The sequence below is a fragment of the Artemia sp. Qi Xiang Cuo genome, chromosome 14 (assembly GCF_049724085.1).
Source record: "Artemia sp. Qi Xiang Cuo chromosome 14, ASM4972408v1, whole genome shotgun sequence".
Taxonomy (NCBI): Eukaryota; Metazoa; Arthropoda; class Branchiopoda; order Anostraca; family Artemiidae; genus Artemia; species Artemia sp. Qi Xiang Cuo.
Genome location: NC_142807.1, coordinates 11,466,600 through 11,481,276, shown reverse-complemented (window position 1 = coordinate 11,481,276; position 14,677 = coordinate 11,466,600). Strand labels below are relative to the sequence as shown.

The following is a 14,677-nucleotide window of genomic DNA, read 5'->3' as shown; positions in this document are numbered from 1 at the left end:
GTCCAATAAAGAAAACAAAATATCAAAAAATGTCCCTCTGTTTGGGAGCCCTATGTTTAGAGGTTTGCGTCGCTAAATAGCTACAAAAGTGCTTCAAAGTTGAGTGTCAAGTGATGGGTTTGAAGTTCCTCTGGTATCTTGTTTAGATAGTTAAATACTATGGTTTATTCATTCCCTGTTACCTCAAACACAGATTATTGATGCTTATACAGATTTTCTTACTCCCACCAAAATACATGGGCCAAAATTCTCAATTACGTTGGCTATCTAAAAAAAAACTCGCCCACCCTGGCAATTTCGCGCAATGTCATTGGATTGGATAATACTCCGCCCGCGCTCGGATTGGATAACGTTGCGCCTGTGCAATGTCATTAGATATCGTCGACCTTTACAAAGGCAAATCATCTGATCGGGTGGCTTTTGAGGTTTGCAATAATGTTGATGTAATACCTGGTGAAACCTAAAAGATAATGTGTACCTCAAAGACAAGATGTCATAGTATAAATTTGATGCTATAAATGGCAACGGATGAATATTTTATACCAAGCATTCCAATATGCCGAGACTAGATCAGAGAACATGGATTTCCCTGATCCTTAAATGTGGTAGCGTTATATATGTCTGGTCAAAATATGTTGTAACGTTAGATGTCTTAGCATACCAATATGCTATACTAATTAGCATTTCAATATGCCGACACTAGATCAGAGAACATGGATTTCCCTGATCCATATATGTGGTAGCGTTATATGTGCCTGGTCAAAATGTGTTGTAACGTTAGATGTCTTAGCATACCAATATGCTTACTAATTAGCATTTCAATATGCCGACACTAGATCAGAGAACATAGATTTCCCTGATCCATATATGTGGTAGCGTTATATATGTCTGGTCAAAATGTGTTGTAACGTTAGATGTCTTAGCATACCAATATGCTATACTAATTAGCATTTCAATATGCCGACACTAGATCAGAGAACATGGATTTCCCTGATCCATATATGTGGTTGCGTTATATATGTCTGGTCAAAATATGTTGTAACGTTAGATGTCTTAGCATACCAATATGCTATACTAATTAGCATTTGAATATGCCGACACTAGATCAGAGAACATGGATTTCCCTGATCCATATATATGGTAGCGTTATATGTGCCTGGTCAAAATGTGTTGTAACGTTAGATGTCTTAGCATACCAATATGCTTACTAATTAGCATTTCAATATGCCGACACTAGATCAGAGAACATAGATTTCCCTGATCCATATATGTGGTAGCGTTATATGTGCCTGGTCAAAATGTGTTGTAACGTTAGATGTCTTAGCATACCAATATGCTATACTAATTAGCATTTCAATATGCCGACACTAGATCAGAGAACATGGATTTCCCTGATCCATATATGTGGTAGCGTTATATGTGCCTGGTCAAAATGTGTTGTAACGTTAGATGTCTTAGCATACCAATATGCTTACTAATTAGCATTTCAATATGCCGACACTAGATCAGAGAACATAGATTTCCCTGATCCATATATGTGGTTGCGTTATATATGTCTGGTCAAAATATGTTGTAACGTTAGATGTCTTAGCATACCAATATGCTATACTAATTAGCATTTGAATATGCCGACACTAGATCAGAGAACATGGATTTCCCTGATCCATATATGTGGTAGCGTTATATGTGCCTGGTCAAAATGTGTTGTAACGTTAGATGTCTTAGCATACCAATATGCTTACTAATTAGCATTTCAATATGCCGACACTAGATCAGAGAACATAGATTTCCCTGATCCATATATGTGGTAGGGTTATATGTGCCTGGTCAAAATGTGTTGTAACGTTAGATGTCTTAGCATACCAATATGCTTACTAATTAGCATTTCAATATGCCGACACTAGATCAGAGAACATAGATTTCCCTGATCCATATATGTGGTAGCGTTATATATGCCTGGTCAAAATGTGTTGTAACGTTAGATGTCTTAGCATACCAATATGGTAGGCCCACAGTGCGAATATTAGTGCGAGAAAAACTTGTAGAATACGTGGCACGTCAGAGTTGACCGTGGCACCGTAGGCCGCGTTACTTACACTGATTACCAGTGTTTGTGCTATATAATTTACACAATTGGCTTCAGGATTGGTCCTTAGAACACATTAGATTACGAATATTGGTGGCAGAATAGTCCATGAGAGACCATGAGCCGCGATACTATATCCTAGTACCACCAGTAGTGGCACTGGTGGTGCTGTGCCACGTATAATGGTGGTGTTAGGTTAGTTACAAGAAGTATTTATAAAGAAATTAAAGACTTAAGCATAAAGAACGTTGGATAGAGAAAGGGGCAGTCCCCCTCATATACGGAATAATTTCTGTTTGTTTTAAATTCATATGTTGTCTGTGAAAATATTCACATTATCTCAAATTCTATACCATCTTAAATGACAAATAACGATAACCAGTGCCTTAAGAAGCATCTTCAAGTTTATAGTATCCGCGCAACTTTTTGGCTCCGTATGGTATTTTTCTGCGGTCCTCTAGTTTAAATGTTTCCACATTAATTTTTAGAGAAATGCTTGATTTCTCTTCCTTTTGTTTCTGAAATTTTGACCAAAGTGTTCCGGGGATCGCTCAAATCGTTCAAAATCAGTCTTAGTTTTTGAAAGTCCCTTGCGTTATAATTGGCCTTGTAATTTAGGTATCTTCTCCGGCCTTCATCCAGCCAGATCTTCTCTGGCCACGCGTTTTATTCAGTAGGTTTTCTTGTCTCGAATATGGCCTAGATCCATCAGCTGGATCATCTTCATTCTGCTTTTTGTCTGATGGATAAATTTGTGCAAGAACTTCGCGTACAAAAAGCATAACGAATTATCTCTTTATCCTTCTCCATGAATATCCTCCAAAATACTCTAAAAATATGGGATCACAAACGCGTTACAAAGGCTGGCCACCACACTACGGTTAAAGAAAGCCTTAGCTCATATAAGTGTTCCATTTAGTTCAATAACTGAGCAAAGAAGACAGATCAAGACACACATACCTCCCTCCCCACAATCATTATTCAAGGGCTGGCTTACATAGCATTCCACTAGGCTATAATCTCTTGCTCAATACTTCATTGTGTTTTCTTCTCAAATTATATAGCTGCAATCAGGGGCGTCGTTGGGGGGTGACAAGGGGAGCAGTTGCCCCCCCCCCCAATAATGTGTAAAAAATATTATACATCCCATGCCCTTTGACTATCCAGATATGGACCCCTCTTGCCCCCCCCCCAATGAAAATGCTGGAGATTCACCCCTGCTGCAATATGATGTATTTCTAAAGATGATCACCAATCCTATCCCTCATTTAAACTCTTTTGCTGAACTATGCTTTTATTTCAGGATTCGTTTGTTAAAAAGGAATCTTTGACAGCTCCTTGTGAGAATAGACTGCGTAAAGTTATCCAAGAGTCGGTATTAGACAGTCGCCTGGACCCAGTCCTGAGAGAAAGCTGCTCTTTTGAGGTAAGTGTTGCCCCTTAAGCTTATCATTATTGGAGTCCTTGCACCTATTATTGGTGCCTTTCAGAGGCCAATCTGATCAAGTCTGTTCTTTAGATTTGCTTGGGATTCAGCAACAAAGAAGTTGATTGAGTCTTTGCTTGGTACTGCTACAAGAGTATTCTCTAAAATGACAAAAACTTTTTGTGCCATACAACACTACAAACACCTTTTCTTTAAAAGTCAATTTCACCAAGTTCATTTTCACTCTAAAATGCTTTAAAAAAAAAAACTATTCTAAAAATTAATTTTAGAGAATTATAGAAAACGATTTTATGCATAAACACCAAAATTTATGGTCGCTGGCAGGTGGGTGGTGCACCAAAATCATAGCAGCTATTGATTTTTTATTTTTTGTTTTCTGCTGTTTATTCTGTAGGCTCAGTAAAATGTGTTAGACCCTTTCAAGAGCCAATCCGACCAAGTCCATTCTTTGATATTTTCGTAAACCACCTTGGCCAACCATCAACAAAAAACAAAAGACATGAAAAACGAAAATGGGGTTTTATAAGGTGAACGGAAATACTGAAATCAACAAAAACGGATATTTCGAGAATAAAATTGCTTTGAATTGTTTTGAATTTATTACTTTAATTTTTTATTTGTCATTGTATTCAGCATTGATAGCTTTTTAATTCTTCCATTTTTTTCATTTTGATATCCACGTTATTTGTTTTGGTCTTGTTATTTCTTTTATTCTCTTTTTTTGGGTCTAAATCGTTCCCATTTTCGCTCAGAATATGTGAACTAGTTTTCTTTTTGGGGGGCGGGGGAGGGGAGTTTCTCTTATGGTGCTGAAGAAAGTAAGCAGTTGTCTTCTCGAAATATCGTTATTTGCTGCTTCCAGTATTTTCGTTGGCTTTATAAAATCTTGTTTTCGCTTTTCTTCTCTGTTGTTTTTCTTCCATTTTTTGAATTTATTCGGGGCTTGTAAACAAAGAGATTGAACGATTCTTAGCCTCTTAAGTCTTTTGTGCACTAACAAAACTTTTTTTTGAAGCCAATTTAACCATGTCCTTCTAAAATGCCTTCTAGGAAATTATCCTCAAGAGCCAATATGACCAAGTCCATTCTTCGAATTTATTTGGGACTCATAAGCAAACTGATTGAATGACGCTTAGCCTCTTACAGTTGCAAAGATATTTTCTATGAATAGGAATAGATGACAAATACTTTTGTGCACTGACACAACTTTTTTTAAAAGCCAATTAATTTGATTAAACCTGTCTAAAATGCATTTTAGGAAATTATCCATAAAAAAGTGCATACTTAAACACCAAAAATTTTCGGACACTATGGTAGATACCCTAGATGGCTGTTGTTTTAAAAAGGTATCATGAGATTTCAGGTAAATCAACCGTTGGAAACAGCTGAGAATAACATAGATAAATTTTACCATAAATCTGAAAATATAGTCTCATTACATAATATTTTCCCTTTTTTCAGAATTTAATAAACCCTTGAGATTCTAAATTTTTTTTATTTTTTTTATGCATTTCATTGAGTTATTTTGATAGGCTTGTTACTTTGTTTTTCTTTCCTCAAATTGTTTGCTTTGATTGGTTAGTGTTTAGCGATTTTTTTTTACTCTTATGCTTCTCGATTTATAAATAAACTAAATCCAAACCAATAAAGAATCATATTTTTGAATTTCCTCTACTGTCTGTTTTGTGAACTTGGTCATATTTGCTTCTAAATAATTCAATTTGGACAAGGCTCAAGTGGCGAGTAAATTTACTCTGGCCAAAATCATATTTATGTTCCCACAATGCTGCCATATACGTTGTTTTTATGCTTTATAATAGATGGCGTTATATTGAAAACACTACTTCTTGTCTTTCTACTCTAGAAACTACTTACGACATATCCCCGATTTTTTACAGAAATTTCTCTATATGTTTTAAATAAGAGAAATCTTGTAACTTAAGTTAAGCAGAGGTATATCTGAAGTAGAAAAAATAAATTCGATTCTTTAAAGTAGCATAATTCTTAAAAGGGTGTTGCCCAAAGCATCTGTTAAAATATCCATCCAGTATCGATTTTTTTTTAGAATGATAGAATTCATTTTTATTGATAAAGTGTGACCTACCATTGGTTTTCTTAGGTTTTTTTTACTCAAAAAGGAATTTTTTCGGAGAAATGTTTTGAAAGGCCTGTTTCTTATTTTTACTTAAAAGTCCAATGATTTCTTTTTGGCGGTATCAGATTCCTCATCAGACAAATTATTTATAGTGCACAAAGGCAGAGTTTGATTAACTTTGTTCATCATAGTTTTAATTAATTAGGTTTAAACTACTACTACAAACATCTCACTGCAGCACCAAGCCACCTGAGACCAACATACCTACGCACGCTCTTCCATTGCAATCTATTCAAAGCCTCCCTCTTTACACCCTCTGAAAGAGTTCCAATTTCCCTTAAATCTTTCCTTACATCCTCCCACCCCGTTCGAGGACGACCTGCTTTTTGTTTGGCCATAGATGGTTGGAAGACAAGAACGATATTTGATAATCTTTCGTCCTTCAAACGCAGAACGTGTCCTAGCCCTCTCAATTTTTCTCTCGTTATAGCCCTGGAAAGCAAGATTGAACCACATTTCAAAACTAGGTCTAAAGATGGTATAAGAAAAGATAAAGTATTCTAGACTAGAGGATATTATCCAATGTGGTCTGAAGGCAGGTGACGGAATGGTTAAAAAAGCTGTTATAAATTTGGGCCAGGATATAAATTATGATGGAAGTTACAGAGACAGGGCGAGAACTCGAGCAGTTGAAGCATAAGATATGCTTGCTCAACTTTAGAACTGGGCCAGAAGCCGTTGTCTGAGGTTTACCATTTCATTCTTTTTAGTTTCCTTTGCTTTCTCCATTTTACTAGTTTTAAAGAATCTGGATAAAGTTGAATATTGCAGCATTCTAGAGGAAGAGGCTGAGCGCGCTTAATTTTATTGTATAATTCTGCACACAAAAGAGGATAAACGTTATCCGAACTATAATGTCTCAAGACAATTTTAGGCATAGAGCTTAGTGTAAATGTGTTAAATGTTACTTTTTGAACGATAGATCCAACGTTTTCTGTAAGTTTACAATGAAATAGAACATTGATAGCTTAGACATAAGATTCCCAGAATAATTTTACACGGTAAAAGCCAGTCTCCATTTGGCAGATTCTGCCAATCTCCACCACCAATCTGCAAATTTTATTTCAATGGAGACTTCTTTTCCGGCTCCGTATTGGCAGTTTGCAGATACCGCAACCTTCGACGTTGCTTTTTCCGCAAGATGGCAGATTTGCAGAATCTACCAAATGAAGACTGTCTTTAACCCGGAAGGAGAGAACGAAGACTGCTCAACTGGGATGGAACTTTCAGTAATTTACCAAAACCTGGGGATTTTTATGATAGATGGCGAAGGCAACTGCTTTGGATTTAATAGAATGGGAAACGAATATTCATATACATCAATCCTCTGGTGGCTTAGCGCTGTCACCGAGTTTGTAGTAGCTTTTAAAAGGTTTATTAGGGCATCTCCAGTCTACTACGTCTTTTGTTTTAGGTACCCAACTGATTGAACCACATCTCAGATAGTAGGCTCTACGAAAAATGTGGTTCAAAACCCCCTTTCTAGGGCTAAAATGAGAGAATGAGATGGCTGGGATACGTTCTGCAGACGAAGGATGACAGATTGTCCTTGTCGGTCAACTGTTTAGGGCCAAACGAAAACTGTTTAGGTCCCCGACTGGTGGGGGGCTGGGGTATCGTAAGGAAAGGTTTAAGGGAAATGGGAACTTCTTGGGAGGGCATAAAGAGGGGGTCTTTGAATAGATTGGGATGGAGGAAGAGCGTGGGTAGCTTTTTTTTGTCTCAGGCGGCTTGGTGCTACGGTGAGTTCCAGTCTACTGGCAAATGAATATGTACATGATATTGTCTGATGCAATTTTTTTTACTATCTGTAGCGTTTCAGTGAACGTTCTTGTTTGAAATTCTGAGGATAAAATTAAGTTATGTGAAGCAATGTTTCTTTACAACTGTTCATAACTTTGGTTCCTGTCTAACCGTGTGTTGAAAGCAAAGTTTCAACACAATGTATGCTTCTAGCATCTACTTTTTGGTACATTGTATTAGCCACGTTTCGTCAGCATACTGACAATCATAGATCGCTTTTAGATTCTTTTCTGTTTTCACGGATATTTCACTGTGACACTGAGTGTCTAACTGAAAAAGCTGAAAACTGAAAAAATTTCCCACTAGGGTGTCACCACAAGGGATCTTCATGTTCTTGCTTATTAAAAAAAAAAGTAAAATACACATTAACTAGCAATTAAAGATCTGTTTCCTTCATTCTTAAAATACCTTTCTACAAGTTTAAACAAATGCACTGTTTATTATTGTGTTTTGGGAGCAACACTTTGGTTTTGTCCTTGTTTTTTAGTTTTTTGTCTCTTTTTTCATCGATTGCTAGAAGGTGGCAAGGGTCTAAGCTCTGCGGTTTCTAAGCAGAATGCGGACCTTTAGATGGAGTGATGGATATGACGTAATTTCACAAAACTGCGTATGATTTTTGCCTGAAGCCTAATATGATGGTGTTCTCTAGCAATTGAGCCAGAGCCTACAGCGTGTTTATGTTGTAGTGGAGTTTTATAGTCTATGTCGTAGAGAACTACCTGAAGCTATAAGTCTAAACTTTTGTTCCATTGATTCAGGTTTCTGCTGTCCATTGGACAGCTCCGTTCTAGCAGGCAAATAGAAAGTGGACTCCGCGGAGCAGGGTCCAAGCTCCACGGTTCTGAACTTAGCATGTACTAAAGTGTTGCTACTTTTGCAAGACAGTGAATCAGAATTCTAAAATTAAATGGAATCGCATAAAGTTTAAATAACTATTATGTGGTAGAACCAAAACACTGGAACCCAATTGGAACCAAAATGCTCACCTTAACAAAGCTTTGGACATAGAAAATAGTTAGTAAAAGAATTAAGGCCATTCATGAGGTTTTATGAGAGCTCCCGTGGCGTCAATAAAGTTAACAGGCCTTTCCACAAGGTGCTTACCGCAAATTTTGTCCCACTCACAATAAAATTTCACCTTTTCGACTGTAGACATGTTTATGAAGCAAATAATTTGGAATTATTTATATTTTGTCAAGTTGATCGGTTAAATAATTTATTTTGTTATAGAGGATCATCTTGCAATTTTTTCTTCAATTTTCGTTAATATAACGTTAGTTTAAACATTTATTCAGTGCAAGACCCACTTATGCCCCAGTAATCTTTTGCCATCTTTTGCCTTAAATAAAGTCTTTCTACCAAAGTAAACAGTCATACGAGGAATTTGGTTTATTAACTTTGTCGACCACTTTATTAACTTTATTAAAGTAGTAGGTTTGATGACCCAAAAATAGACCGACTATGCTTTCTCTATCTTGAAAATACTTGTGTTTTCAAATATTCTGAATTTTTCAGTCTTGCCGAATCTCAAAGAAAATTGGGCTCTAAGACATGTTCACAGAATCTAACGATTTGTATTTCGTGTTAACTTTTGTGTTGACGAACGTTAATCTTCGGAGAAAATTTGGAGAACCCAATTTTCATTTGGGGAAATATTTTGGAATAGTGGAACTACCGGGTATGGGATACCAGTGCATGAAAGAGTATACCGAGTATCAATTTTGAATTAGGAAGCAAAGTTTATAAAACATTAATTTGAAGATTTACGATATGGAATTCTTGAAAACATCTTATCTTGAAACATCTTATTCTTGAAAACATCTAATCATCATGTTCAAGGGTAGCGTTTTCTCACCCCCTTACGAGGAATAAAATGAACAGATTTGGAATACTTTTTCAATGTCCTGTTCAATATATATTTACAATTCCCTTAGTTTGCTTTAGTTGAAGTTATTTTTCCCATTTTGCTTTAAATAGTTATTTTTTCAAGATTGTTTTAGATTGGTAAAAATGTATAATAAAAATAAATAAATACCTAATGTTATTTCCGGACGCTGCAGAATTTGTTAAGTATTTTTCTTGAATTTGAAGAGCAGAAACACAAGAAAATTGTCTTGGTTTAAAATAGACCACCTTTCTTGTTTACTTTTTTTTCTTTTTTTTAAACAACTGAAAACAGTGTGGATATTTAGTTGTTTTTCAACAAAGGCACTTGAACATTGTATATTTATGCATTGTTCTTTGGTCATTTTGTGACTTAGAATCCGAAGGGCAATTGACTCTCAGAAATCATGTACACTGGGTGGCGCGTGCCAAAAGTGCTAAGCGTGGTGGAACTGTCCCAGGTGTGACGAAATTAGCCTAAGTTTGGGGAAACTGTGCCCAGTGTGGCAAAATTGTGCTGAACATGTGGTGTTCCGGGATGTACACCAGGTGGTGGGAAGTCGGCTACCCCTCGATTAAATTGGCTCCCTCATCTCGGGTTCATTTGGCTTTTTCGTTCTCTTATGAAAACTTTTTTTTTGCCGATTCGCTGATTTCGTAATGAAGCAATAAAATTGGACAATAGCTTCTAGGCGAGTACATAGAGCCACGCACAGTTACCTTCGGGCTCGCTATTCCTCGAAGTCTTAATTATTTTTTTTTCGCACATAGGATTTGCTGTTTTGTTGTAATGTTTCTAATTTGCCTCGTCCTGGTAGAAATTTGTGCGTATTGTCCTTATGGTATGGAATACCAAATGATGGGATCTATGTTAACCTTAACCGCCTTAGACTGTTTTGAAGTTTTTCAAAACTGACGTCCTGGGGAAGCAAATAATGCAAAAATAAAATCATTCTTAAGATTCCTTCTCTTTTTTTGTGCTTTTTTAGGTTTTGTGTGGCATGCTCCACTGACACCCACCCCCATACGAAAGTTTCTTTTTTAACCGATGAATACCGAAATCTAGCACAGAAGTAATCAATCCCCGCGTAACGTTGCGCAATTAAAACCTTAATTTTTTAAACAAGAAGATATAAAATTATGTATGTAAATAGGAAAATTAGAAATATTCCAGGCAAATCTCGGTGAAAACTAAGTTTCTTTTAGCACTTGTTCAACCTTCCCCCTACCCTCGTGATCCTTCGATACGTTGAATTTGAGGCAGTTTTCATCGAGATCACTTGCCCTTTGGGTTTTTTTTTCCCCTTTTTTGGAAATCACACATTTTTTCAGGTTCGTAGCTTTTGGAGGGTAGTCAAACCTTTAACTTATGCAAGGTTTGCCTCTCATTTAGACTAACTGCAAGGCCATATCCAGGAGGGGGTAGGAGGTTTAACCCCCCCCCCCCCCAAATGTTTGTCTTACTCGTAAAAACGTAACAAAAATTGATATAAACACCTTTTTATGCTATTTTGAACGTTTTGTGTAACCCCCCCCCCTCCCCGAAGCAAATTCTTTTGTAAAAAAAACGAAAAATTCCTGGATACGGCCCTGATTGCCTGTCTTGGCTTTATCACCAATGAGCCATGGCTTGATTGGCAACTTGAAACTTTTTTTTTTATTTAGTTTTTGAATTAAAATGGCCTTTACTATAGGCAACGTTGTTTTTTTAATGTTGTTTTTTGTTGTTTTTTTTAATGAGATTTCTCTTTGTTGTTTTTTTGGAAAATTTTCTCAGGCTCGTAACCTTTGGTGGGTTAGACTAATTATATATTTGAAATCAGCATAAAAATCCGATTCTTTTGATATATCTATTAGTATCAAAATTCCATGTTTTAGAGTTTCGGTTACTATCGAGCCGGGTCGCTCCTTACTTCCTTACTTACCACGAATTGTTTGATTGAGGCCGAAGGCCTAGACCAAGTCTGTTGATTTTTTAATTAAAATAAAGTTGCCATCAAGCCATGGTGAATTAGGAGATAAAGCCAAGAGAGATAGTCTGAGTTAGGCTAGACTATCAGAACTAAGATAGTCATAAAATGGCATGCTGAATGGCAATAGCTGATATGGATTAGGTTGCTTGAGCTTTGTAGAGAATTATAATTGTATACTAAAAGTTATCAATAACTTGACCGCCGAAAGACTTGAGCCTTATAATAAATTAGTCCTGTTTTTGCAGGCTTACTTCTGAGATTTTCTATTCTTAACGAGAGCATCCTGCTTCTTTAGTGGTCGGTTTTGTGTTTTCAGCAAAACGCTAGTTTTAAAAACTACGAATGCTGGAAAACATCAAGTTTATTTTAGCTAGTTTTGTACATATATCTTACGTAATCTGTAAAGCAATGATTTTTTCTTCTTCTTGTCTTCTTAATGAGATTGCACCCAGGATTTTCGTTCGGTAGAGGGGATTTGCAACTTTAAGAAACATCAGATCTTGCAAAAATCTACAAACGTTGCCCCCCCCCCTTTGAACACGACATTGACTGCACATTGACACTGTATTACATTACTGATTACGCTAATGGTAACTACACAGGATGGTTTTGTGCAAAATAATCTAATCTGTTCCTAGAAGTCCCCTATATCAGTAGAGGACATTAACCAGCTGATATTTGCTGAAAAGTGTAAACAAGGGAGCTTTGAAAGATGTTTTGCTGGTGTCGGCGTTGATAGGAAATCGATGTCAAATGTCTCAAATAGCTTCAGTTTACTTACTTTTATCATTTCATTTCTTTCTCAGTTAAATTTAAAATTCAGGGTTATTTTCAGACAATAAAAATCATTAGTAATAAATATCTATTATTTCCGCGTTTAAAATCACGAGACTGTAAGTCTTTTATATTATATACAAAAAACTGAAATAGTAACCATCTTTGCTTACCGTGAGCATATGAGGGGTTGAATTTAAAGTCATTAGCAATTTTAGGATAAAATAAGTAATTAATTATCATTAATGATAAATGTCTTCGGGATAATCGGGAACGTGCTATTGAGAATATTATCTTGGTGTCAACTGGTTCTGGGTAAGTTGTTTTAGACAAAACAAAGCCAAAGAACTAAAACGTGGTCCCCTTTTGCGCACAATGAGCATATAAGGGGTTGAATTTTTAAGCTACCAGTCATATTAGGATGAAGATAATAAGCAATTAATTATCATTAATCTTGATTTACTTCCAGAGTCCGGAAACTTATCACAGTGTCATAATGTGCTACGGGGAAGTGTTTTTTTTTCTGGATTCTATCTTTAAACTTCAGTCAAAAATGAATCATTCAAAGGGGTTACCTAATAGGAATAATGTTCTAATTAAACGCGGCTTGATACAAATGACAAGATAAAGGCACGGGTGATTCCATAAATTTGTTTAGTCGGACAAATTTTCATATTTTTCCCAAAGACTACTAGGGGGGGAGGGTAAATGCCATCCGCCCTCCTTTGCGACTTCTAAGGCATAAAAGCTTAATAATTAATTACGTCGTTTTTTGGGAGCAAAAAAAGTATCTAGGTTAGGTTACGTATTTAATGTATGCTATGCTTCACCCCCACCCACCCACCCACCCCTAACGTGCAAGTATATAGCCTAGTCCAAATTTGTTTAAACTATTATATTTTTTGTTTTATTTCATCAGCATTAATCAAACTTCACTTCTCGCGTGTTTACCGTATACTAAATAAGTACCTGAAATCCTTTAAAGTTTATGTCACTATTTCAGCTTGATTGTTTTTCAGGGGGGGGGGGGTATCCAATACGGTTGTTAGGAAGATCTCGAAAGATTCTAGAGCGTTTAAAGTTATATTTTCTTCCAAATAGAAAATACCAAATATAACTTTGCCAATAAGCCTTATGGCTTGATTGGTCATTGCGAAACAACTAAACAAAACGCACAAAAATAGATTCGTCAAAATATCAACACCAATTTGTTGCCACGTATAAAAACACTGCTTTTGCAAGCTTCCATCTTTTTTTTATTCCAAAAAAGTAGGCCTACATAAATTTCCACTTGAAAGATAAACAGCTCAACTCAAAAAACTACGAAACCATACATTATTGGTGGTGTAGTTGTGCGCAATTTTGATTCTATCCACAAATGTGACTATAAATTTGGCTAAGTTTTATCTGAAAAAGGTCGGATTCATAAGCAGCACAAAATTCGTGAATTGTAGATTAGAGGAAACCCAATGAGTTCGTAACAAAAAAAAAAGAAAAAATATTGTGATTACCGAAAACTTCGGCCTGAATTAAGCCACGATGCCCGTGCTTGGTCCAAAGATGCCATATAGATGATCGCGATTCTTTTTTAGCTTTTAAAAGTATTCTCAAAATTAAGGGGATTTGAGTGAAAGCAGGGGTGAGTATCAGAGGGCCATCGCATATAGCCCTCTCCTAGGTTTTAAGTTACTTTAGAGGAAGGTTCATTTTAGAACAAAGGAGGAAAACGTTGGCCGAAATATGAAAGTAGTCCCCCATACTTCCACCCCCCATCCCTTGAAGGGAAATTTGATTTAAAACCCAAAATAACCAACATTAATTTTGCCCCTAATAATAATGAAATAAAAACATTTACACCGTTTCTTCATTGCGATCAAGTGGAAGTAAGAAACGTAAGGTTCTTCAGATCTTCTTTTCCTTATTGTGCGCGTCTTTTTCCCATGATAACCATTGACATTGACGCAAATACCCAGTTCTCGAATGAGAATGTGTTTTGAAAATAATTAAAACATGAATCTAATTCATTAATCTAGTGCCCATCCGTCGCTGGGGTTCTTCATAGGGGGTTATAGCATCTTTTCTGAAAAATTATATTTACGCCCCATTCTCTCAAACAAAGCAAGTACTGTCGATTGTTTCAATCCGTTTTCTTACACGTTGTTTGGTTTAGATAATCATGTTAAACCCGTTTTGAAGCTAGCTATGCATTGAAGAAAGCAGTAAAATACTTAAATTATTTCAATAGGTTGAAAATCTCTAACAGTACCAAAGACTGTAATAACGGGTGCTAGACACTCCCCCCCCCCCTGAAAATTCCCTCTCCACTGAAAACTTCCCTGAAACATTCCCTCCGTATGTAAAATTAGAGAAAGAGAAAGAAAGACAAATCAAAATAATTGTATATATGAATTCAGGAAAAATCCTCCGCATGGAAACCCCTCCCCCTCAGAAATCTCCCCTGCAAAAAATGGTCCGTGTTTTCCAATAACAAATACTATATGTAAACAATGGACAAATATAGGTAATTTCGAAGACAACACTGCCTTTCCATGACG

At 36.3% G+C, this 14,677-nt stretch overlaps 1 protein-coding gene across 1 annotated transcript in view; it reads left to right on the top strand.

Annotated features, from left to right (window-relative positions):
- Glg1 (Golgi apparatus protein 1) overlaps positions 1-14,677 on the top strand; it is a 140,172-nt gene that overhangs the window by 90,434 nt on the left and 35,061 nt on the right. Inside the window, exon 14 of the mRNA XM_089100084.1 lies at positions 3,390-3,512. Within this exon, the coding sequence (XP_088956210.1) occupies positions 3,390-3,512 (123 nt within the window). The remainder of the gene's footprint in view (positions 1-3,389; positions 3,513-14,677) is intronic.